We start from the raw sequence: 25,014 nt of genomic DNA, 5'->3' as shown, positions 1-25,014 counted from the left end.
TTCCTTTATAAGGATAGGTGGATGTGGTAGATTAGAAAGCTGCCCTGATCACCTTGACTTTCTGCTTTATTTCCTAGCATTTAAATTTTAAGTAGACAAATAAATGACTTGCCAGTGTATAGGTGTGAGGCAGAGAGATTTCAGGCATTTTTAGCTCAATCTTCTGCAAAAATGAGGCTTATTTTCTTTCATTACCTCCATCTCTCTGTACTCCCACATACCATACTTTTTAACCCATGGCCAATTGCAGTTAAATTGGGAAAAGAATTACTGAAATAAAAGATATAAATTTTATCAAAAGAGGTGATCGAGAAGAGAAAAGCAGCATTATTACATAGTTCTTACTAGACAACAGAGAAGCCATGCAGAAGACAGCCAGTCTGAAGCCAAAGGGAGGGCAAATGCTTCAGTATGAGTTTACACCTTATTAGACATCAGAGAGTCCTATTATAAGGCAGGAAATAATAAGGAAAAAAAATCACCCTTACTTCTGCTTATGGAGCTAATCTGCTGAATTCTGTATAAGCAAGAAGTTGCTGCTTTTCCATATGGAGAATCTCACCAACCTTACAAAAGGGAGGCTGGTGATTTCCTTTAGTGCCACGGTAATTGGAATGTTTCTGGTTTGCTTTTTTAATTCATGTTTCCCTTGCTAGGAAGAATTATTGCTGTGTCACTATGTGACTTTTCTATGGCTGTATTTGAATTTGTTTGTCTGGAAACCACAGTGAGAGCCATTAAAAAGAAGTTTTTTAATTTAATTGTGTGGACAGCACCATCAAGAGACCTGAAACAAAGGACCAGCCCCTCTGGGACAGAAGAGTCTCTTTCCTGCTCTTCAGAGTAAGATCATTGAAAAAAAAAAGCTTTCTCCATGTATCTCCAGTCACTCATCACAGCATTTTACTACACGTTAGCAGTATGTTTGTGTTTGTTAATCTTGAAAACTATTTTTGTTTCTTCTCTGTGTGCGTGCAAAAGTACCTTGAAGTACAGAGGCTAAAACTGCCTTAAAAGGTAGGTGTTTCAGGCAAATTTTGTGTTCTAAGTGAAGATTGCATCTGATTATGAACTGTGAGAGGTATGAAAGGTATTCATGAGTTCTGCTTTCTTTGTGGGGTAGAAGCTAGGAACAGCAATATCAATAACTACTATAAAAGTATGAAGAGTATGCCTGAGGGCTTTATGTACCATCGTCCAAGATGTGCTTACAGCATCTCGTTGGGAATGGATTCTGCTTACTCCAATGTTTTATTGCTGTGAAATCACCTGATCTTCTGTACTACCACCGATCTCTTCCACAACAGCTCTCGGCTGGTGGGTAAAAACTTTTCAAAGCCGTTTGCACTAAAGTAAAATCCAGATGAGTCTCACTTTCTGTATTATTTCAGCTCTGGGAATTTGTTATTGATAGAACAGTGGAGACTGAAAAAATGAAAACATCTGGACAGTTTTCCACCTGAGAATGGCAGAGGTACCTCCTGGAGTTTTCCGGGCTTTTATGCAAATATTTTTTGGTGATGATTCAGAGAGCACTGAAGTGACAGTGCTGCCTTTGGCTGCCCTGGCAGTCAGTGCTCTGCCAGTGCACCTCATTCAAAGATTCAGAAGATGTTGATCCACCTTGCAGGGAAGTTGAGTAATATGAAGCAGGGATGGTGGCTGGCCAAGAATATGGGCACTGTGGTAATGAAATGCTGTTTCTCCTGTATATGTGCTGTTTCATGGAAAAAAAACGACCCCAAAAACCTCCTTGTCCCACTCCAGCCCTGTATACTCCAGTGAAATATGTAGTTGAGAAGGTCTGGTTGAAACTCTTGAGATAATAATCCCACAGCACTACTCCTGGGCAATTATATTTCACATTTGATGAGTCCATTCTCTAGTCCCAAAACCTAGTGGTTTGTCTGGCCCAGGAGATGCAGGCTTGTGGCAGACCCTCACTCAGCAGGAGAATGGCAGGGCATGGGGCACACTGCCTACTGCTGCCGGGGCAGTGGCTGGCCATTCCCAGATTCCCTATGAAAAATGGACAGGTTTAAAACAGAAAACTTCAGTTTGTTGAAAACTATGGGTGGGGGGGGGAAAGGTAGAGGGAGTAGGTCAATGTTTACTAACAGATCAGCTCTGGCTGTGTTTGGTCAAGAAGGGCAGAAAGGAGGTGGGGCTCAGATGCCTTAGATATTGCTTGTGGTATGTTCTCCTCAAATTAAGCTGATTCATATTTGGAAATGGTTTGACTGCAGGCAGATAGTTTAGAACATAATATATTATGCAGATTTCTACCTAATTTACTCATCCAATTAGATCATTAAAATACCTCAAGCATTTGTGTCGTGGTTTTATTTCGTAGCAATTTAAAGCGAAACTCACCACCTCTTCCTTGCAGAAATCTTGTCCAATTAGTCTCCAGCCTGGGCTTTCTAGATGCGGATGGCTGAGTTGTGTATACAGGGGCTGGGAGACACTAATGCAGAGAAGACTGGGAACTGTTTGAAAGTGGCATTAATCAAAGGCTGCAGGAGGTCACCAGAGACATATTAATTGAGTTACATTTTTGTGGCTACTTAGCTGTGACACCATATTTTTGCATGGACATTAAATTGCACCTTGTAGGAACTTTGTCAGCCTACATTATAAGGTCCCACAGAAGCAGAGAGATCTTCTGAGGTTCAAAAGGAGGGAAAGCATTAATTTTAAGCATTCTTTCTGTCCTAAACAGTATTTCAAACTTGTGTGTTCCTTCCCACCTGTAGTTCTTCAGCTTTGACTTTGTACCAATTATCAAATTAATGCTGTCATGAGAGCATGGTACCGAGCCAGACAGTGGCTGTCCTTGTTGCATAATACAGAGAGCTCTGGCCAAAGGAGTTTTTAGCCACAGAAGGGCGGAGTGTGGAGGACACACACTGTAATTGAGGATCAAAGCTCAGTGTTTCTGCTTCTCAATCGGTACATGAGCTGTTCAGCTGCAGAAGGCACAAGTGGCAGGAAGCATCTCATCTAGACATTTTGTCATTGAGGAAAAGCGAAAAGGTAAGTTCTGCTTTTTTCAAAATCCCCTTTTTGTAAGAAAAGTCATTCCTTCTAGTAGCTTGGCAATACCTTTGATGATAAGAGGCTTAAGTATAATCTAGATTTAGCAAAACCTGCAAGAAACATATAGAAATGTGACAGATATAGTAAGGATATTGCTAAAAGTAGTTAATAGTAACTCTTAACTACAGAAGCTTTACCGAGTTTATCTCACCTACTGGGCAGAAAAGAGATGAGGAAACTACAGAAGCTGTGGAAAAAATGAGGCAAAGTTTTCCTAAAAGCTTTAAGAAGTGGCTTTTGTCAGGATAAAATCCCACTCTATACAGATGTGTGAAGCTGCATTTAATATCTGTGAAATAAGGGGTATTTTTTTCCACAGATATTGACACCAGCTAAAGTTCTTAACTTCCCAATCAAAAAGGAGAGAAATCATAGTTTTTGTTTTGTCTCCTCTAATTTGCCAAATTGACAAGAAGCACCAGTAACTGAAATAGTCTTCTTTTCCCTTTACCTCCCCAGCTCTGGATTCTGGTAGCTCTATAATGTAACACTCAATAATTATTAGCATTAATTTGAACACCAAGCTTTAAAATAAATGCCTGTGTTTTCATTCTGGCAGCAAATAAATTCACTCTCTGTTGCAGAAGCAGAGGGATAATCTGTGTACAGTTTCCTTTCATTGTGGCTCTGTAGGTGTGCTGCTCTGCTGTGCTGTTCTGCATGCTTCTGGTTTGCATTCCAACAGCAGCTGAAGCATAAGGCACAAAATTCAGTCTGTGGTGGTAGAAATCATACTTCTACCGAGTTCTATGTCAAAATCCACCAGCAGTGAAGGAGAAAGGGTTTGAATTAAGTCGTTTCAGCAGAGTCTAAAATAATCCAGTGCAAGGCAAAGTTATGAAAGCTGAGTTTGGCTTGGAGAATGGAACTGCAACCACTTTCTGGGAGGGAGAGAGATATTGTGGAGCCTCCTTGGTAAATAATGGTGCTCAGTACTCAGTGGTCTAAATTGGATTGTCGTGTTCAGAACTGAGTGTAGGAAAGGCAGAAAAAATCTGAACAAAGCTTTTTATGGAGTGGGGTAAAAGAATGCCTCATGCTGCTCTGTTACCATCTGATCATGTTTTATGCTTTAAAATGTATTTGCAATCATGGAATTTTAGATTTCTTGGATTTTCAAACACCATTTACTAAAAATTGGCAGCGTGAACAAAGGGAGTAGCACAGAGTTGCTGCCCATATGCTGTTTGTCTGTCTTTTTTTGCCTTTTTTTTTTGGTGAGGTTTCTGTTTTTCCTGACTATCCTTTGTTGTAACAGGGAAGGCTTTCGTAAGCAGCACAAAGCTGAAGATGGATGTTAAGAGCATGAAAAACTATCTCTATTGGCTATTCTGCCAGTTTGAACTAATCACCTGCAGCTATCTGATGGAGCCCTGGGAAAAAGTGCTCTTCTACACCTTTAACATCACAATGTTATTTATGTTGTTGTACACTGCTTACATCTTTGTCTCTGCCCACGTCAGCTCGGCTTTTCGATTCTTCTTGCACTTGTTTGGAAACCAACAGGAAAACACTGTTTCTGTCGTGAAGTAACATTGGCATCCTGACACTGACTTCTGGATCAAAGAAGCGTTTCTGCTAACACTCTGTGTATAGAAACAGGTTCAGGTTGTATGTGAACACTGTTTTATTCTGCCACATCTCTCCAGGTTCTTCTGTATTACGGGACTCTGACAGCAAATTATTTTGCTAAAACGATTTCAGTCAGTCCTTGGGTTTATTGTTTGACTTGACTGCACCTTAAAGAGCTTTCAGTTTTAAAGACTGGCTGGAAATATGAAGCTGGGTTTGGTACAGAAACAACTGTGCTGCATATTTTGTTATTCCAGGGAGAGCTGTTTCAATATGGAGAGTTTCTATCCTGAGAAATTTGTTCTTGCCTGCGATAACTTTGCTGATGGAGAGATGTGTACAAAAAAAAAAAGGTTTTGCACAGTACAATACAACTATGAGCCGCTTCTCTAAGCTTGGTATGTATGTATTTATAGAATGGTTTTATTATTTATTTCGCTTCCTAAGATATTTAATACAATTAATTACTTGACTGGATCACCATCGTCATACAAGTAATCCAGTTGATTTATTGAAAATGTGCAGATTTCTGTAAAGATTGATAATAAAATTCTCATATTCTTGAACTTTATAGAAAAAGATAATCTTTGTTTTACTTGCAGAAGTCTGGAAATGATAGGACAAGGGGCAAGGGGTACAAGCTGGAAGAGAAGAGGTTCCAAAGAAACAGGGAAAAATTTGTTCCCTGTTGAGGTGAGGGAACACTGGAAGGGGCTGCCCAGATGGGCTGTGGAGCCTCCTTCTCTGGAGACAATCAAACCCAGCTGGACGAGTTCCTGTGTGACCTATTCTAGATGATGCTACTCTGGCAGGGGGGTTGCACTGGATGAGCTTTCTGGGTCGCTTCCAACCCATGAGGTTCGGTGCTTCTGGTGAAGCATCCATATCAGGCAGAACAAGAAAGCACATCTTCAGTTGTGGTAGCGACATTTCAGTTGAAAAACAGTAACAACCCCTATCTAAATAAACCACCATGTCTCTCCTCTTTCCCCAAACCCCTTCTTCCCCTTCTTTTACCTCCTTTTATAGTCTACCTGTTGTATAGTGCCTGAAACGTGAATTCTTGAGATTGTAGACTTTGTAACTGATGTGCTGGACACCCTGTGATTGGCTTTGTCTCAGAGTCTGTGTTTTTTAAGCTCCAGCCTTAGGAATGCCAGATGTCTGTGCTGCTGCTTGCTGTAGTGGAGGTGGACAAGATCTGCCAGGGACAATGTTCCAATGCCATTAACCTGCAGCCAGGACCCATGTTCTGATTCACCCTGGAAGAAGAGGGAGTAGTAGCAGGGCACACACAAGGTAACAGAAATGCAACTTTGCTCCTACTCACCATAAAGTGGGGTTTCTTTCATCTCTTGAGCTTGAGAGGTGTTCCTAGAATACCCTCTCCTTCAAGAGAGTAAGATGTTATTAGTAAACTGTAATCAAATGGATTAATTAAATGAGATTAGGTCTTAGATGGTGACAAAACAAAGTGAAAACACTAATTATGTTATCTGTCATCTTGAGATGCAGTTACTTTCTCAATTTATGAACAGGGGAAAATAAGATATGAATATGAAAATAGTTTATTCGGCAAAATGAGAGCTGGTGTGTAACTCTTTTAACAGTACCCAAGCAATCTCAAAGTTTGTAAAAAAAATCCCCCATGTAATGCTTTCAGATGATAACCCAATTGTACATGTTATTGAAGTAATATAATGGCTAAAGTGATAAATGTCCTATATTGGCTCCTAGCAGCTTTCGTGCTTAGTATGTATATTGCGGTTATTGATGTTTAGGAGCAGGAGAGGGAAGCATACTTTTTTAGTTGTGTTAATTATCAAACTACTTAGAAAGACAGTAATTTTGTTTCAAAGCTGTAAGATCATAAGGTAGATCAGTAAGTGCAGTATTTTGCATTCTAAGTGCCAGAGCGATGCACACACGCTGCATGGTGTGCCTGTGAAGGAGACCCAGTGGCTGTGCAGGCCACCACAGCTATGTTTACACTGAATTACAGTAGAAGGCTACACATCCTCATCCAAAGTGTTTGTCAACATTAAGGAACCTGGCATCAGGCTGCAGAAGCAGGAACTCTTACCCTGGGCGTGTTGCCCTGTCTCTCCAGCACGATCCCACTCAGCGTTTGTTGTGGTTGCCTGAAGTTCCTCGTGTCTCTTTCGCAACAGGTAGTGGAGGGCTGTGTTTGCTGGGCTGCTTTGTTTGTGTGCTGCTGTCCTCTGTGTTTGCTGGGCTACTCTGTTTCTGTGCTCCAGTCCTCTGTGTTTGGTGGGCTGTCCTGTTTGTGTGCTGCAGCCCTCTGGCACAGAGCTCCAGCACGTCTGCTGGGGACAGCAGTGACATTTCAGCTCTTCCTGCTGTTCTGCAGAAGCGAAAATCCAAGCTCAGCTGTGTGAATCAGAGTGAGCCAGGAAACCACCAAAAAGCAAAGGAGGCAAGGGGCTAAGTGTTCTACTTCATAGAATGATAGAAAGATAGAATGATAGAATCGTAGAATGGTAGGGGTTAGAAAATCCTTTAGAGATCATCTAGTCCAATCCCCTACAAAAGCAGGTCCGCCTACATCAGGTCATACAGGAACATGATCAGGTGAGTTTTGAAGACCTCCTGAGAAGGAGCCTCCACACTCTCTCTGGGCCAGGGCTCCCTCACCTCAACAACGGAATAGTTTTTCCTTAGGTTTAAATGGCACTTTTTGTATTCCAGCTTCTTTCCATCACCCCTTGTTCTGTCACTGCATACAACAGAAAAAAGTGCTGCCCCAACCTCCTGACAACCACCATTTAGATATTAACGAGGTGCCCCCTCAGTCTCCTCCAGGCTGAGCAGCCCCAGGTCCTGCAGCCTTTCCTCATGAGGAATATGCTCCAGTGTCCTCAGCGTCTTGGTGGCCCTGCACTGGCCTCTCTCCAGTAGTTCTCCGTCCCTCTTGAGCTGGGGATCCCAGGACTGGATACAAGACTCCAGATGAGGCCTCACCAGGGCAGAGTGGAGGAGGAACTTCTAGATTAATTTGCTGCCTGTCACCAAGGCTGTCATCTGCAGATGAGGATTTAAAATACTCCATGCAAATGGCACCTTTCAATTTCAGTTTCAAAACACTAACCTGCTTGGGCAGGTTCCCTCTTGGAAGCTATGTTCAGGCCAGCAGCCCAAGGGGTTGGGTGGACAATAAGGTCATGGCTCCATGTCTGCGCATCTCAGGTCTTTGCACACACATCTGACAGGGTAAACTGGATCAAGGTCAGGCACTGGTACAGTTTAGTGTCTGTCAGACTACCCACACACTTGATATGTTTATCCCAGCCGTGTGGAACAGATGCTGCCCAATGTGCAATACAGACCACTGCAAGAGCCTGTTTTAACAGTTTTCAGGGTTTTTTTTCAGTCAGCAGTTTGTACTAGTTTGTATGGTTTGCACTGTGTGGCCAATAACACTTGCTTGTCAGTCCTGGTGGTAAGTATTGCAAATCTCCATTTACTATCAGGTGGCTGAAGCAGAAAATATTTGAAGAGGAACAGGAAATAGAATACTCCCTGCAATTCCTGCCTGCACACCCTCCTCTGAGGACACACAAAACAAGCTCAGTTCCCCATGGCTTCCTGCTAGCTCCAGTAGCATTTCCATCCCACTTTGCCGAAGTTTCTTGCATAACCAAGAAAAAACAGTTTTTCAGACAAACTTGCTGGCATAGGCAGGCTGGGCACCTGCAGGCAACTCTCACACAGAGACACTCCTACACCCACAGAGTCCACAGGACTCAGAGTGTGTTTGTCAGACACTGGGGTGGCTGGTTAGTCTCGTCATTGTTGTCAAAGCATCTGCTTGGTCAGCACAAGGCTATCAAACCCATCAGGCCAATGCCTGCTGCTGCTCATTCCTGTTTTGCACTGGGCTGCAGGGGTGCCATGGGAGGAGAGTTGGTTGGTTGCAGCTGCTGTTTGCAAGGTTTTATTATCAGTCAGATGTATGACTAAGAGGAGCCTGCCGCTGCCTCCTGGGCCTGCTGGCCACAGCGCACGTTCCTGTGTGCAGGAGATGCTGCTCAGTGACATTCTGGCAAGGAATTAGTTTTAGCAGTTACAAACTTGGACTTAAACGTGCAGTCTTGATTTGACCAAGTTAGCTCAGACATGTAACCAGTCTGGCACTCTCACATAATTTCCACTCACCACCTCAGTGAATGGATCTGACCTCTCAGTGCGTGTGTTTATACAGAGAAGCGTATGTCACTGTGCATTGAAGAGGAAGGTGAGGGTGATGGGGAGCACCATTCCCATCACTGCCCTAAAAGGAATCTCCTATTTAAATGGCACAGCTTACCAACACTGGTTGACCAAGTGTTGAACCTAAAGAACAAAATAATAGACATCTGCTAAAATAAAGCTGCTCGTGCTGTTCACTAGGAACTGTGTGATCGTTATGGCTGTAACACATAGTGACACATTCACAGCTCCTCATTAGGAAAGTTTACTACTGTAGGACTTTTACAGCTTGTTTCTCATTAAATTGTAGTCTGCATTTTATTGATCCAAATGGTTTAAACTTCCTGAAGATGGTGATTTTGTTTACCTGCTCTGCTACCGATTACTTCTAGCAGCAGTTTGAGAGGTCTAAGATAAGTTCATGCTCCTTGCTGTTACTCTCATCGTTTTGTTACTACAATGTGTGCATTTTGTCTATGTTACTATTCACATCTGAGGGTAATTTGAGTTCTTATCTTAGCTATTCATTACCTGACTTGAAAATCCTGCTCCTAAGATGAACTTGTCAGTACTTAATAGCCTCTGCATCCTGCAGAACATATTCCTTTTCATCTTGTCTATTTTTGTTTGGAACAATGCTGAGTTTACAGCAGATCTGTTTCCTTTTACAAAGCAGATCTCAAATTATTCAGTCCTGCTTGGCTGAAACTTCCTGCCTAAATTTTCTGCTTGGGTGAAATTACTTTATACAACAGCTTAGTGATAGTCATCTTTGTCACAGAAAATTCCTTCTTCCTGTACTGGTGATGTTTCCAGTATAGAGGGTATACACAATAGTATTGACAACCTTTTCCATTTGAAAGACTCAGATGAAGGTACTCAATGCTGCATTCCTACATCCATCTCTGCATGGCTAATTTCTGTGCTTAACAAGCTGGTTCATTAACATTTGAACTTGACTTTGATTGTTTTGTTTTGTTTTTTTTTTTTACATCCTATTAAAAACCTAAGTTAAAAGAATTTGGTGTTCAGAATAACTAATCTTGCATGTATCTCAGATGCTGAAGGGAACTGTGTATGTGTCTCAGATGCTGAAGGGAACTATGCATGAGCTCTGCTGCATCAGATATTTCTGTCCTATTGCTTGGGTGTGTAACACAGTGCTGGAAGTTTCTTACTGTCCACTGCCCGTCAGTGACACCTAGAGAAGCTTTATGGCTGTGTTATAGGAAGTGGTGTTAAAAAGTCAAATCAAACTCAGAGAAAAACTGGAGTAGCTACAAACACCCAAACTTCTACAGAGCATTTTAACTTTGGCTGGCCTGGTACACAAGAGTGAGAAAGTTGCAGCAATAGGGATCCTTCTGAGAGACTGTGTCAGACTGAAGATGACAGGCTTTGAGCAAGAGCAAATTCGGGCAATGAGGAAACCATGGTAAACAAGTGAACTATATATGAAGCTCAGAGGCTGCCAAGGTTGAACAGCAGCTGTTTCAACATGGTCACAGTTTGGACCAAAGAGAATTCCTTTCAAACCCTACTTGGAGCGTACACATCCTTGGGTTGCATCCGAGTCCTGGGGAACACCAGCCACCTGCTAGAGCAGGGAGTCGAGCACACAGGTGTAGAAGCATCGAAGCCCAGAGATGTTGAGAAGCAGATGCCTCTGAGAGCCAGCTGGAAGAGCTACTCTCTTTAGTGTTTGCAGGAGCACTTCCATTGGGCTGGCTGCAGCATCTTCTCTCTCAGCACGTCAGCCTCTGCAAACCCCCTGCTTTGGGACTAACTCTGTGTCTGCTGTGTTGGGAACCTGCATGCCTACCTCTGACTGAGGGTTCCATCAGACACCCTCAGATCTCAACAACACAACACAAAATGCCCCAGCACATCTGAAGCCTTTTCTTAGTCGTTGGGAAAAGCTACACTAGTTGTGGATTTCTGTCACCTATGTTTCTTTTGATAAAGCTGAATATCCACATTACACAAAGGCACTTCTCGTTCTGTACAGCTTTGCTTTGTTTTTCATTGTGAAACTAAAGCCTAAGTAGGGACAAATCTGCTGGCAGAAGGAGCAGTTTGCAGGGAGCAAGTCCTTTAACATCAGGATCAAAGCATCTTTTCTCTTAATTTCCCTTTGGTTGGTGTTCTCTTATTTTAGACCAAAAAGACAAAATCAGGCACTACAGCATAACCAATTTTTCCGGTTGCCGAACAGATTGCCTGTGGGGCCACGAACGTGAAGGAACAGTGACATCAGGTGGCGTATCCCATTCATCACAGCCACATCTCAATTTTCCTACGGCAACTTCTACAGAATGGGCAAGTGCCTGCCGATGCAAACACCTGACAGAAGTCAGGCCCGTGCCTCTCCCAGAGACGTCGCAGCCTTTCAAGCAAAGTGTATTTGGTCATACCTAGAAGGATCCTTACAACACACCTCGCCCTTTGGGTACCACCTCCAGCATGTTTCAGTTACAAGAAGAAATGTGAGTGTGCCTAACTCATATCAGATTCTCAGCAACCTGACTGCAGGGAGTGTCTCCTTGAGGGGACTCTGCGAGGATTTTACCCTGCTCTCCCTCCCGTGTCCAGAGGAGCTGCTGCCAATCCCAGCCCAGGAAGGGTCAGATCCAGCATCTCTGCAGGACATGCCAAGAGGCTGAGCATAAAACATGCTGGGTTACAAAAGCAGCAAAATGTGTTGCCTTGTAGCTCCTAAACCTGCAGTGAGAGTGTCCAGGGATGGATGTGAGGATGTAGAATTGGGAACTATGGGAAGTAATTAAAGGTTTGGGGCAGAGAGAGACACAGACCTAAGGATACACACAGTTTTCCTAAATTGGGCTGAGAGGATGAGCACTGTCGTGTGTGTGTCAACACATTCCCTGTTTGGAAATGGTATGACCAGCTCACTATTTCTTTTCTCCCCTCCACTGTAACTCCAATAGAGGAGAGGTCAAGAGAGGTGGGACTGCTCAGCCTGGGGAACAGATGGTCCAAGGGGTCCAAGCCATCTGCATCAGTGCCTGATGAGAGACTGAAGGAGACGGAGGCAGGCTCTTCTAGATGGTGTTCACTGAAAGGATTCTCCCCCTCCAGCCAGAACACACCCAAGCAAATGACTGAAGCAACCTACATACTGGTCTAAATTCTTTAAGGAACAATTCATGACTCAGTATTCCCCTGTAATACCCTATATTTAACCTACTTCTAAGAGTAAGAGACTAAAATAATATTGATTCGATTGGAACTCCCCACCTGATCAGTATCTCAGCCACAATTAGTGCCCATTCTATTCCCCAGCTTGTGATTTCCCACCATTGGCACAGCAGCAACCTTTCAGTACAACAAAGGCTCATTGTCTGGCAGGACTTGAACAGTACTTTCTAGTAAATATTTCATCTGAATAACTTCTACCAGATCAGTATTTGGGAACCTCTGTAGCTACATAAAAGAATCTACTAACAGTTTTTTGAAGCAGTTAAAGGTGAAATCACCATCCTTAAGCTTTTCATCATCAATACACAAGGGTACCTTTTCTCTTCCATAGAAAAAGTGTCAGAAAGCAGTGTTGCATACCCCAGGCAGCCCTTTCTGTGCATTTGCTTCTCTCAATCATCCAGTTTTTGTGCTATAAGGTTTGACTTATGCCATATTAGATTCTACACCATTTAAACTTTTCACATAGTTCTTACAAAGTTCCAGACAACTTCTCCCATGACAAATTAATCTATTTTCTTTTTAATAGACTTTGAATTTCAATAGAATGATCTGGAATGTCAGAAATACATCAAGCGTTGGTGGGAGCTACTGCACATGCTGTCCACCAAGGCAACCAAAGCCCCAAAATGAGGGGATTCACCCTTGAGCAAAATGGAAATTCCCACAAAGTTTAAAAACTAAAACCCCACAAAGTTTAGATCCACTCTGGCATTTTCTATCTCTTTTCTTTCCCCCAATAATTCACTGGGGGATAAGAAAGTGAAACTCCATTAGCTCAAGTAACTACTTCTCATCATCCCTGGACAGGGAAACTAAGTGTGCCAGGGCTGGAATGCTGTGTGAAGCTGTACTGGCTTTCTTGCTGTAAAAGCCTTGCTTCTGAAAGAACAAGCTGTTGGCTGTTTTGAAGGACAAAACTTCTCTCTGCTGAAACAGAATCTCCTGAGCTTGCTGCACAGGCTTTTTCTTTAGCTTTCCAAATGCTTTAGGAAGCATTCTTTCCTTTTAGACTTACTATTACGTGTGGCAAGTACAAGTCAAATTTAACCATGTACCTACTTCAGACAACCCTTCCACACCCGTGATCCTCTCCCTAAATCACTGCACACGCTACTTCTGCCTGGTGCTCGCTGTCACACACACTCTGTGCCAAACCTGGCACATGCCTGTGTGCACATACTCACATCTCAAGAGCAACCCCCTCGGGGACATTCTGCTTCAACTCTTTCCATTCAATATTCATCACAACCTGGGTGCAAATTCATCATCAAGCAGTTAGGACTGAAAATCCTGAAGCAACTTCTGTATGTATGAAAGGAGAAGAGCTTTAAGTTCAATGCATAGATGAAGATTTTCAGGAGCCGATGCAGGGCAAGTGGAAGCCTTTTGCCTATAGTGAATTTTCGGTTGTATCCAGTGACAGGACAGACAAGGGGTGATGGGATGAAGCTGGAACACAAGTTCCATTTAAACATAAGAAAAAACTATTTTACTGTGAGGGGACAGAGCCCTGGCCCAGGCTGCTCAGGGAGGGTGTGGAGGCTCCTTCTTGGGAGGGCTTCAAAACCCCCCTGGACACGTTTCCGTGTGACCTGATCTAGGTGGAGCTGCTTTGGCAGGGGGTTGGACTGGATGATCTCTAAAGGTCCCTTCCAACTCCCACCATTCTGGGATTTTATCATTCAAAGTGCCTTTTGTCAAATTACTTCTCTGGTATCAGGCAGAAGGCCCTGGCAGACACTTCCCTTGGTAGCAGACCACCTAAGCCTCTTTTGGCTCCCAACTATTTAAATAGTAAGGGGACACTGTAAACTCAAGAACTTAAAATTAGAACTGACTTTGGTTTTAAGTACAGGCAGCTTACCCACTCCCTGGGGAGCTGTTACTATGTATTACCAGGTAGCAAACAAACCCACAAAAATCCAAGCAATATACTTAGATTTATGACTTTTTTTGCCAAGCATCCATAGCATAAGATTTTTCCAGACAAGATTCCTGCTGAAGGATGTTTGGAAACCTCATACAGACTGGCAAAAACCACAGAAGAAAGGGGCAGAAAGGAAGAGGGACACCTTCAGTAACAAGACAGATGTAACAGCAATATATCTCAAATTACTGAGAGACACGATGAAGCAAAACATCAAAGAGGAAATAAAAGGGCTGTTCAAAACAGCAGAGTTTAAAACAAGCTTTTATTACCCCCCCCTCTTCACCTGCCAACAACAGGAAGCTGTTACCAAACCATGTGAGATAAAGGCTTGATCATTTTTATCTGTCAGAAAAACTACAATCCAAAACACATCTCCTCCAGACACAGAATAGTCAGTGGCTGCAGGTTACAATGTTCTTCAATATCCACTGATTTGGCCCCAAGGGTCACTGGAACCAAGTTTATCTCCATCTCACCAGCACTACTTGCATCTGTAGCTGCTGTAGAACATGCATAAAACATTTGTATTGCTGTGGTAATTCAGGTTAGCTACGGAGCTGCCTTCTCAGGGACATTTTCAAGCAGTTTTATGCCTTCTCTATACTCGACTAAATTACTGTCATGAGATAAATTGTACCTTTAGATCTCAGCAGCTTCACAGAGTTTTCTTGACTGCTCTTCTAAATAGTAAAAAGCTCCTAAGAGTGGAAGCAGAAAAGCTTAGTGTGATACAAATACACAGTAAAAGATGACACTGAGGGATGGCTGAGCTGCTGACAACACCAACAGACAGCTCAGAGCCTCGCCACATCAAACTGCCTTTCCAAATGTCCGTTTTTCCCCACTTTACAGATGGGTGATGACATGACTGTGAGACAGAAATAAGTATGAGTAACTGATAACTAAATGTAGCTCTGCCTTCTGTGGCGTAGCCTGGACTTGGAGCATAGGCCTGAAACCCAGTAGATTCACACTCAGTTGGAAATCCTTAGGCAAAAGATTATATTTAAACTAAATAGGGCAAAAATTTTTCTCCCCTGGCCAGGGGCTGAACACCACTAACTCCCTGGTTGTTTCTTAGCTTTTCTTGGAGGCCTGGGAAAGCTGTGAAGTACAGTGAGAGAGAGGAAGGTGCTCCCACCACCTCCATAGTAGACGCTGCAGAGAAAGAGGGGGTTTTCAGCCCTGTGTATTTCTCCTACAATGAAGTGAATTAAAACCAGATCTAAGTCTGTAATGTCCCACACCACCTATGTCCTCTTTGTGTTTGCAGTAGCATTTCAGTGTAAGGTTAATTAAAAAAAGAAATGATGGACCAAAAATATCTGAGGAGCTTTTTAATCGTTCATAGCTGGTGTACTAATTAGACATTACACAGACTGCTTTTAATCCACTGACACAGGCATGGAGTACAGCACAATACAACATTCATTATACTTAACAGAAGTTTGCAATCTTTCTGATCAAGGGCTGCATCTTAAATCAATTTACAGAGCAGCTTTTTTTTTTGGTGTAAACATGAATATTTGGAGTTCCCTTACCAAAGGAAGAGAAGACATATTCATGAGTTAACCCAAAATATGTTTATGTGGAATAATCTAGCCAATATCATAAAAGGCTTCAAACTATTATGCCAAAAAGCTTAAGATGGGAAACAAAGAAAGGAAAATTATAAACAAGACAATCCAGAACAAAATCTCTCCCTCTGCACATCCTTCCTTATCAGCTGCCTTCTGCACAAGGCAACAATTACTCCTAGTATATAACTTTGAAGTTAGTCATCTGGTCTTTACAGTGGAGAAGCTGCAAGGAGAGAGCACCTGGGGATGGGAGGAACTTGTGGAACTTCCACTGCAATGCTTGCACCAGAAAACTGATGATTCTCTAGAAATCTCTATATAAAATATTCATTTAGGTCCATCATACATTATTTTTAATGTGATCAGTTTGTTATGTTTACTTTGGAACATGTTAAAGGAACATTTATTGCATTGACTAGTGCACTACTCTTATTCTGTCATCATACTTGCTCCCTCCCCACCAGTGGCATCCTGGGAAATGTGCAGATCCTCCAGCATTTCAGCCAGGCTGATTCGGGGAGGACCATCATCATCTGTGTCACTCTCCACTGGAACATCTGCATCTAAAAAAGCAACAGAACAAACTCAAAAACCAGCTAAGCAAAGAAAACAAACCCAACCTTTCTGAACAACCTCAAGGAAGGGGAAAAAAGCCCCCCCAAAAGCAAATAAATCCCTCCTAAAAACCAACAATCCCATGGCACTTGCCTTCACGGGAGACGCTGAGTTACGTATCAAACTCAGCTGGGATTTTGGGTACCTCCCACTTTCACATTAGCAAAACCCATGAACATCCATTCAGTGCCTGTGAAATACACTGAGTGCCTGAAGCTGTTACATCAGAGCACTTCTCCAGGCCTAAGTTGTTCAAAGAATCCAAATACAGAACTTCAGTAAAAATATTACCACTCAACAGTCACAATTTAGTTACACGCAATCGAACGGTCAAACGGGCCTTACTTCTGTAAATGTTGACATTCTTCCTAATGGCTTCATCTTCTTCCAGATCTTCAAGGAAGTCTTGGTATTGTCTGTAAAAGATACTTCAGAAATTTACTCACTTTTCCTGTGGATTTATGCAAATGTCTAAGCCAAACTAACGTCCAAGTCACAGAGCTCCAAGGAAGGACGGCAGTGAGCAGCCCTTCAGCTCTGCCTCCTGATCTCATTCCTACACTTCCAACTAATTCTTTCTCCTTTATTTTACTTGCCTATTACCTTTCCAATAATGTAACTTGCCTGTCCCCATTGAACTCTCATTGCCTCATTTTTTTTAATACTCACTTGAATGTTATTTAGAATCTGCTGTGGCTGCATCAGTTTTATCACTGAGCAAACCAGTGACAGGCAGGTTTTCACACAAGTGTCTCTGCAGCTAGACAGACACCAGTTGGAAGCTATATCCACAGTGCTTCTAATGGCACCCCCTTATCTCGTGACTTAAGCTTTTCTTGGAAGAACCCACAAAGATAGTTTTCTATTTTGCAACAGTAAACCTGAAAGCTTGCAGTGTTATCTTTATGTTTTGAGGATTTACTTTGTTTTCACACCCCTCTGTCCCCTTGTCCAGATGGACACTTTGAAAACCTTGCAGTCAGGATAGGGTCAGTGTAAGGAAGGTGCATATCCTTCAAGCACTTCCTGCAGTAGGGCACGGGGGACAGAACAGAGAGATCCTTCAGAGAACACTGCCATCAACCTGCCCTACGAGCCAGCATCATCCCAGGAATCTCATCTCTAGACTTGGCACAGTGTTTTTAGTAGAAGGGACTGAAAAGCTTCATGGTAGATACTGAACCTTTCATCATCTGTATCTGTTCCTTCTCTATCCCTTTCCAGCTCTTTCAGCTTCCAGTTCCTGCGCCGCTGGCGCCTGGTGCGGTCGTAGCTCTTCTTTATTAACACCTGCAGTGAAAACAGCAAGGATTTACACACACATCCCTGCACTGCTGCATATAAGACTCTGAAAATCCAAACCAACAGCTAAGCCTACGCTTGGGCAACTGTAAAGTCATCTGAACAAATGGTAGAGTCAGTCAGTCACTCAGAAGTTTTATACAGAATCTATATTGTCAACTCAAAGCTTCCCAAACATTGGATTATGCCCCGAAGAGGCAATGCACACACTGTGCTACAGCCTTCACCACACAGTGCAGGGTGACGTGAACAAAACCAACAGAGAGCAAAGGAAGTTAAAGAGAATGTATTATTTAACCACCACTCAAAAAATTTAAGTAGTGAGAAAATTATTCTCAAAATTAGATGCTCTTCACATTTCAATATTAATATCCTCTCTCTTCCTTCAGGCACTAGAGAACTTTTGAGTGTTCATTATAGAATCATATTCCCTAATAGCCCTGGGTGATGCAGAGAACTCTGTACAGAGGAAAAAAAAATGGTCTTACCACATCAGGAATGTGCTGTGGGTTCATCTTATTGGCAAACTCATCATTTAGGTTGCAGTTTGCCAAGTCGAATCTAAAATGAAAACAGGTATTTAATCCTACCTTTTTATCCCAGTCTACAAAATTAAACTCAATGTACCATATGTTGGTATTAAACAGCAAAGTTATAGCTCCTAAGACACATGTTTCCAAATGAAGCAGAGAGAAAATAATCCACACTGATACCCAGCTGTCGTTAACTATGGCTAATTCCTAGAAGCTACTGTTCCCCAGTTCTGTTCAAATTGCCCTGAACCCCAACAGCATTGTCCACTGAGGTTCTGCTGGGCTCCCAACAGCTCCAGCCACGTTCATGTTGAAGCCTGTTTGAGAATTGCCTCATTTGCCTTACCTTACAAAAACTTTCCTTTTGTCATTGCTGCAAACCATGTTCACTATCAAACAAAAACATCTTGCCTGCTATTTTAAAACCCCCTCCCACCTACTTGTGTATAAACTGTTACTCCAGCCTATGCTCTGAAGTCAATGCTTCAACTCTTTAACTGCTAGCAGTCCTTTTCACAAGATGATCTCTGCTAGAAAAAGACCTCCCGTATTAAAACCATCTGGGCATGGCCCAGAGGAAAGATTTTATTCCTTTTGCTTTCATCTAGAAATCAGAACAGTTCAAAACTTCCTTGACAATGCAAAAGTCTGTAGAGAATCCAGAGAATTCAATCATTAAATCATAATTTACTAAAAAGCAAGAAACAGAACAAACCCCAAGACAAGGTCACCAGGATTCAGGATGTGCCCCAAGTGAGTGCAGCAGAAATACTGATGATCTGTATTCAGCTCAGATGTTTTCCGTACCCAGGCTTCAGCCAGTGTGTGCTTGGGGAATGAGAAAGAAAAGAAACCCTCCTGTAATCAAATGTAGCTTAACTTGCCGTGATATCAGAACATCTGCACTGCTATATTACTGTTTTGCATGACATCTGTAATTAAACTTACACTTCTACACCAAGCATCACACATACTGCTCACCACTCCTCATTCCACAAAGGTTGTTTCTGTAACTAGACACATGTTTTGGTGGGTTTTTTTTTTCACTTAACTTCCAGCCACATAGAGCTTTTGACTGAGACAAAAATGTTTGGCACTGCTTCATTAATTCCGATTAAAAAGAAATGCTTCAATTCAAGCCCAATTTAATACAAGAAGAGATGCAAAGCTGATATAGAAGAATTCCAATAATGAGAGTAACGAGTAAAGTTTAAACTCTTCAACAGAAAAGAACTTCTAAAAGTGGAATTCATGTAACACCTGTGCAACATCCAAACCAAAACACTGCCCACATCTCCTTGCAAGTGGCAAGGCACTGAAAAGCACACATCTGACTTGGCAAGGTAAAAAGAATCAAAATACAAGTGCAGTGGAGTAGGGGAGGGAGGGGAGAGGAATCATAGAATGGGAGAGGTTGGAAGGGACTTTTACAGAAGGGACCTGCCAAAGCAGGTCCGAGGAACTCTCACCTTGTTGGATCTTGCTCCTGCCCCTGCCCCTTTCTTCTTCTCGTGAACCCTGTTGATATCCATAATGATAAATTCCTCGAGCTGTTTGGGCTGGAACAAGCTATTGAAAGGGTGGCGCCAGTAGGTATTGCCATCAATTTCAGCAACTGGAATGACAAAGGAAGCATTAATCACAATTAAGGCCAATGCCAAATGCACTCTGTTCAAGTTTGTTCTTGTAACACACATTTTCAGGATATGAGCCACGTTGCAAACTCGTGCTGCAAGGGCAGTTGACCTGTGACAGCCAAACCACAGATCCTGTGTCTAAAGCACAGATGTTTTATTCACAAGACTCATCCTCCTGGATGTATCCTTGTTAGAGACATTGTGCTGGCAGAGCTTATCAGGAAACACCAATCCAAGCACAGCACTTGTGGTACAAAGTGGCTACAACCATAATCCAGAGGAGAACTGGATGCCATCTGATCTTAGAGGAACAGACCTGACAAATCTTAAGAGCTCAGTCTAGAACATCCATGAACTTAGAACTGATTCTACATGGTCTGCCTTGGAAATCAAGTGAGAACTAGAGAGAACTGGGTCTCAGCTTCATATTAGGTTTCTAAGTCAGTGATTGTACAGATAAATTTCCAACATTAAGGTCTAAAAAGACAAGATTTCATGAAAACAAAACAAATAAAAACCAATAGAAAACAACCAGCTGCTGCTGCAATGCAGAAACGAAGCCCTAACTTACTCTGCAGAGTGGTAGGATCGATGAGGTGGATGGTACTGGTTACTCTAATGCACACACAGATCTGGCTCATGTTACCAAGGCTCTGTGCCAGCTTTGGTGACAGACACACAACACTGTCCTGCACACAAACAGAAAAGAATTTCCTTAATTTTTTTAACCAGCTCTTCAGAGGAATCTGGGATATTCTCCAACTTTATATTTTCCCTTCTCCACCCAGTAACTTCCTCCAGACAGCTGCTACACGCACTCTCCATGCTTCACGGGAAGTAAAGCCCTCCCCGTTCCCCCAGACAAACAACAAACCAGGTCTCCATCACCAAAACCAACCTACCCACTTCATACAATACCCTGCAGATGAAACAGCGAGAAGTTACCTTGCATATTGGAACAATTTCCACCGAGAAAGTGCTTTTGTAATTGTAGACGTTACTATGGATATCGTGAGAGATCAAACGCTGCGATGATTTTGATCTACAAAACAAAAACAGAGCCTTGGGGCAGCAAGAAGGACGTTATTTGAAACATGAGACAATCCGCACAAAGCACACCAGGGAAAGGATATAGGTATGTATTACAAATAGAGAAATGAAAGGAAAGGAAAAACACAGCAGGGTTGGTTTGACATGAGCAAAGTGGAAAACAAGCAACTTCTGTGGAAGGGATTTTGGCTGTTTTAACAGGAACACAGGTTCCCTACACTTTCACTTACAAACTTCTTTAAAAATGAAGGGTAAGAGACATTTCCAAATAGCTTTTGATTAGTCATAGAATCATTTCAGTTCGAAAAGACTTTTAAGCACATCAAGTCCAAGCCATGACCTCACACTGCCAAGGCCACCACTAACCCACGTCCCCACCTTATTCAAGGCAATAAACACAAATGACATACCTACAAGGAACTGTACACTGAAGAAAGTCTACCATCTTCTGGGCCTGTTGCTTTGAAGAATAATAAAAATCCAGACCATCTTAAAGAAAAGAACAGCTTGATGAACACATCCATTTCACAGCTGCTAGCACAAGCACTCTTCCCATACAGGACAGGTTGTACCCGCAGGACAAACGAGCCACCTCACTCACCATGGATTTCTTTGATACGAAGGGTATTTTGATGAAGCCTGTGTTTCAAAATCAGTTGCTCCAAGTAGTAGAAAGTCTTCTTGTGTACAGTCTAAAACCAGAGACAAAACTGTCAAGGTTAACCATCTAGTGCAAACACAGTATCTCTGAGGAACAAATACTGTAAGAAGGGATCATCCAGAAAAGGAATGGTTCAAAGTCTATGCCAAGTAACCTACAAGATTTCAGAGATGTGCTCTATTTATGCCAAATTATTTAAAGCCTCTGTTTCTCATTTTTATGTGACTGGTAGCTAGAGAATCTATTTTCCTTAAAGAAGATTTAAATTCTTATGAACATTCTGTTTCTCACACTACCTTAATGTACAGAAGGATAGTCAGTAATTCACACAAGATCCTCCTGCCAGCCACTACTTAGAAGGAATATGTTCAGAACACTGGACAAAAGAAAGTTTTTTTCTAAACTAAGACCAGTAAGGAAAAAAGCCCCAACTTTGACCAGAAAATGTGTCCCTGTGGCAGTGTGGAGGCATGAGTACACCTTGTCCTGAGTAAATCACTCAAATATTTTTTCTGCCTGATTGTTCTGCCACGAAGAAGTGAAAATTCTACCTTTTGTCTGACTTGCACTACAGATTTCCAGAAATCCTTAGCTTCAATCCTGTGACAGTCTTCACACATTTGAGACTGAACTATGTATTCCACCACAAATACTTGTTGAAGAACTGCTCCATTTATCACCTGCAAAACAGAAGTTGACAAGGTTTCCTCATTAGTCCTGTCAAGGCAGAAAGCTGGGTTACCACAGCATTCGGAAACAACTTCCACACTACAACTATGTGACAGACAGACACAAGTATTAGCAGTATTTTCCCGGCTTCACTGGAACAGCCAATAACCTTCTTCAAACTGTGATGAATGGCACTTTAATGACAAAACTTAGGCAGAATGAAATCCATATTCTTTCAAGCCACTGAACACGGGCTGCATTTTACTAAAGAAAATCACTTATCTACATTGCAGTAATAATAGAATTGAAATAAACTAGTGTTTGCCTTAGAGCCTTTTAGAAGCCATGTGCTATACTCCAGTTACCTCCTTCTGAACGGTCAGTTTCAGCTTCAGCCTCTTGGAATGAGGTTCAGTCCAAATAAAGCCCGCATCGATCAGCCGGACCTGCCAGCGGGACAGAACAAGAGCTCAGCTCCTGCCAGCAGCTCTGCTGGGACACACCTGACAAACACAAGCTCATGGTACAGTTCATAGCTCCTCAACCAAGCAAGGAAGTGAATAACCTTAATGAAAAACCCACTTAATGACACTTGGTTAGAACACAGAGTCTGATCTACCCAAACCAATGGCAATGCAACTGCAGGCTGTCACACCACGGTAAACGAATGTGCTACTCCTGGAGAGGAACAACCCCATGCACCAGGAAACGGATTAATCTGCTGGAGAGCAGCTCCAGGAGAGAGACCTGGGAGCGCTGGTTGATAATAAACTAAACATGAGCAGCAATGTACTCTTGTGGCCAAGAAGCCCAATGGCATCTTGAGGGCATCAAGAAGTGTGTGGGCAGCAGCTCAAGCGAGATTCTGCTCCCTCTCTGCTCTGCCCTGGTGAGGCCTCATCTGGAGCCCTGTGTACAGTTCTGGGTTCCCCAGCTCAAGAGGGACAGGGAACTGCTGGAGAGAGGCCAGCACAGGGCCACCGAGACGCTGAGGGGACTGGAGCATCTTCCTTATGAGGAAAGGCTGCGGGACCTGGGGCTGTTCAGTCTGGAGGAGACTGTGGGGGATCTCATTAATATTTACAAGTATCTAAACGACCTCTAAAGGTCCCTTCCAACACCTATCATTCTATGATTCTATTCAACAGCACCTCTGGATAACATGTAGTGATGAATTTAGATGGTATAATGATTTCCTCAGGACTTAAGCCCCAATTTAGTATCTAAAACTAAGAATGTGAAAATGTACTGTAGCAAAAGATGTTTTACACATGTAAGGACTAACCCAATAGCAAGGAGCTCAATAAGGCAGCCTAATTCAAACCTTGATGTGCGCAGCAACAATTTTGTTCTCGCCTGAAACATTATCCCAGATTTTTTCCACTGGCAAGATTCTGAACCTAGGAGATACTTTATTCAACTTAAACATATGTCTTTTGATTTAAGCTATGTACAGAGCTCTGCAATCCTCTTTCACACTTTCATAAACCAGCAAGAACAGCTACTGCACAAATGTTTAAATGTGTAAAAAGAAGACTGTAAAATTAAGATGCATGGTTGGAAGGTTTTTTCCTTAGAGTCTGTCCTTACCAAATCCTCCAAAATTCTAGTACAGAGTTATTTGAGATCAGATTGGCCATTCTCCTGTGTTTAATATACATCACTTGATAAGCTCCACACAAGTACAAATGGCTGCTTAAGGGAGCTGAACCCTGTAGAAGTCAGCTGGACATCACTTTATGCAATACCAACAGATGTGCAATGAAATACCAACAGGATTTGCCACTCACCTTGCTCAGTGAAGCTTTGATTTTTTTAAGACACAAAGCAAGAAGTTCTCTTGATTCTAAGGTACACTGAATCCAGGTTCCTGGAGGCTGGAGATACCTATAACACAGACAGCATTTTACAGCATAGATGATCAGGGGACTGGAGTATCTTATGAGACCATCGACTCCCTCATTTAAGCCTTCTAGATCCTACAGAGCAACACCTTTCTACTCCCACAAGGAAAGAAACGCAAGAAGAATCTCAGGAGACGTCAGAACAAGCCGCAGGGCCGCGCGTGGGGCGGCCGCCCCGCTCTCCAGCCGCCGCGACCACACCGACGGGACAGGGACGGAGGGAGCCCGGTGCCTACCTTTCGCACTGCTTGCAGAAGTGGACAGTGCCTTGCTTGGGGATGCCCTCGGTGATGTCCACCTGCGCCCGCAGGCAGCCCACGCACATGTTGGCCGGGTTGGGCGGGATGGGCACTCCGCACTGGCAGCACAGGCTGCAACGCAAGAGAGGGAAAGTCAGCCGCGAGCACCTCGGCGGTCACGGCTACGGCAACCCGCGGCACCAACCGGAGGTACGAGCAGGCTTTTACATCTGTTTATATATTTATCGTACAGAGAAGCGGAGCCCCAGGAGAGCCGACCCCCTTCGCCCCGGGTTTATGGCTGCATGGACCCTCCCCTCGCGGCAATATGGAGCCCTGAGGCCGGACCCCCGTCCGTAGCGCCCCCGCGCCTGCGGGCCCCGGCCGCCGCTCACATGTTGCCCTGCGTGTGCGCCGCCGGCCCCGTCATGTACTCCATGGCCGCCCGGAGCTCTCCGGCGTGGCCGCGGCTTCCGTGCGGCAGCGGAAGGGGAGGCGGGTGGCGGCCCCGCGAGAGCCGCCCGGCCGGGCGGGACGGAGCGGCAGCCCGCCCTCATCATGGCCGTGGCAGCGTCTGCGGGCCTGTGCGTGCTGCCTGCCCATAACGTTGTAATTCGTGCTTCTCTGCAAAGTTAATTCATTTTGATTTGAAAAGCATGTGATTTGACCCACCCATCTTGCTCCCCCCGTGCCACGGCACGATGTTGCAACAAATGGCAGCAGGAGGGTACCACCTCGGTGGCTTCTTGTGTCCCTCCCTGTGAGCGGGGATTTATGTCCTCATTTTTAATT

The 25,014-nt window shown here is 43.3% G+C and overlaps 2 protein-coding genes across 2 annotated transcripts; one reads left to right on the top strand and one right to left on the bottom strand.

Annotated features, from left to right (window-relative positions):
* The first annotated feature begins 2,906 nt into the window (after nucleotides 1-2,906).
* On the top strand, nucleotides 2,907-4,632 carry LOC104558556 (serine palmitoyltransferase small subunit B). The gene is made up of 2 exons (XM_010203196.2): nucleotides 2,907-3,036; nucleotides 4,358-4,632. The coding sequence occupies exon 2, from the start codon at nucleotides 4,390-4,392 to the stop codon at nucleotides 4,630-4,632; it is 243 nt and encodes an 80-aa protein (XP_010201498.1). The 5' UTR covers nucleotides 2,907-3,036; nucleotides 4,358-4,389.
* A 10,722-nt stretch (nucleotides 4,633-15,354) lies between these two features.
* NMD3 (NMD3 ribosome export adaptor) lies at nucleotides 15,355-24,693 on the bottom strand. Its single transcript, XM_062005669.1, has 15 exons — nucleotides 24,618-24,693; nucleotides 24,220-24,354; nucleotides 23,870-23,966; nucleotides 22,445-22,525; nucleotides 21,962-22,090; nucleotides 21,351-21,441; nucleotides 21,160-21,238; nucleotides 20,645-20,741; nucleotides 20,271-20,388; nucleotides 19,532-19,677; nucleotides 18,778-18,890; nucleotides 18,018-18,090; nucleotides 17,411-17,517; nucleotides 16,573-16,643; nucleotides 15,355-16,175 (listed from the first exon to the last, which is right to left on the bottom strand). The coding sequence occupies exons 1-15, from the start codon at nucleotides 24,659-24,661 to the stop codon at nucleotides 16,042-16,044; spliced, it is 1,515 nt and encodes a 504-aa protein (XP_061861653.1). The 5' UTR covers nucleotides 24,662-24,693; the 3' UTR covers nucleotides 15,355-16,041.
* Between the last annotated feature and the right edge of the window lie 321 nt (nucleotides 24,694-25,014).

This window comes from Colius striatus, chromosome 12, assembly GCF_028858725.1.
Source record: "Colius striatus isolate bColStr4 chromosome 12, bColStr4.1.hap1, whole genome shotgun sequence".
Lineage (NCBI taxonomy): Eukaryota > Metazoa > Chordata > Aves > Coliiformes > Coliidae > Colius > Colius striatus.
This window is presented reverse-complemented; position numbering and strand designations above follow the sequence as displayed.

Coding starts and splice junctions, on each gene's coding strand:
- NMD3 (XM_062005669.1), bottom strand. CDS start 24,661: ATGGAGTACATGACGGGGCCGGCGGCGCACACGCAGGGCAACAT. Junction 24,355..24,617: donor GCGCACACGCAGGGCAACAT/GTGAGCGGCGGC, acceptor CTTGCGTTGCAG/CCTGTGCTGCCAGTGCGGAG. Junction 16,176..16,572: donor GAATGTCAACATTTACAGAA/GTAAGGCCCGTT, acceptor TTGCTTTTTTAG/ATGCAGATGTTCCAGTGGAG.
- LOC104558556 (XM_010203196.2), top strand. CDS start 4,390: ATGGATGTTAAGAGCATGAAAAACTATCTCTATTGGCTATTCTGCCAG.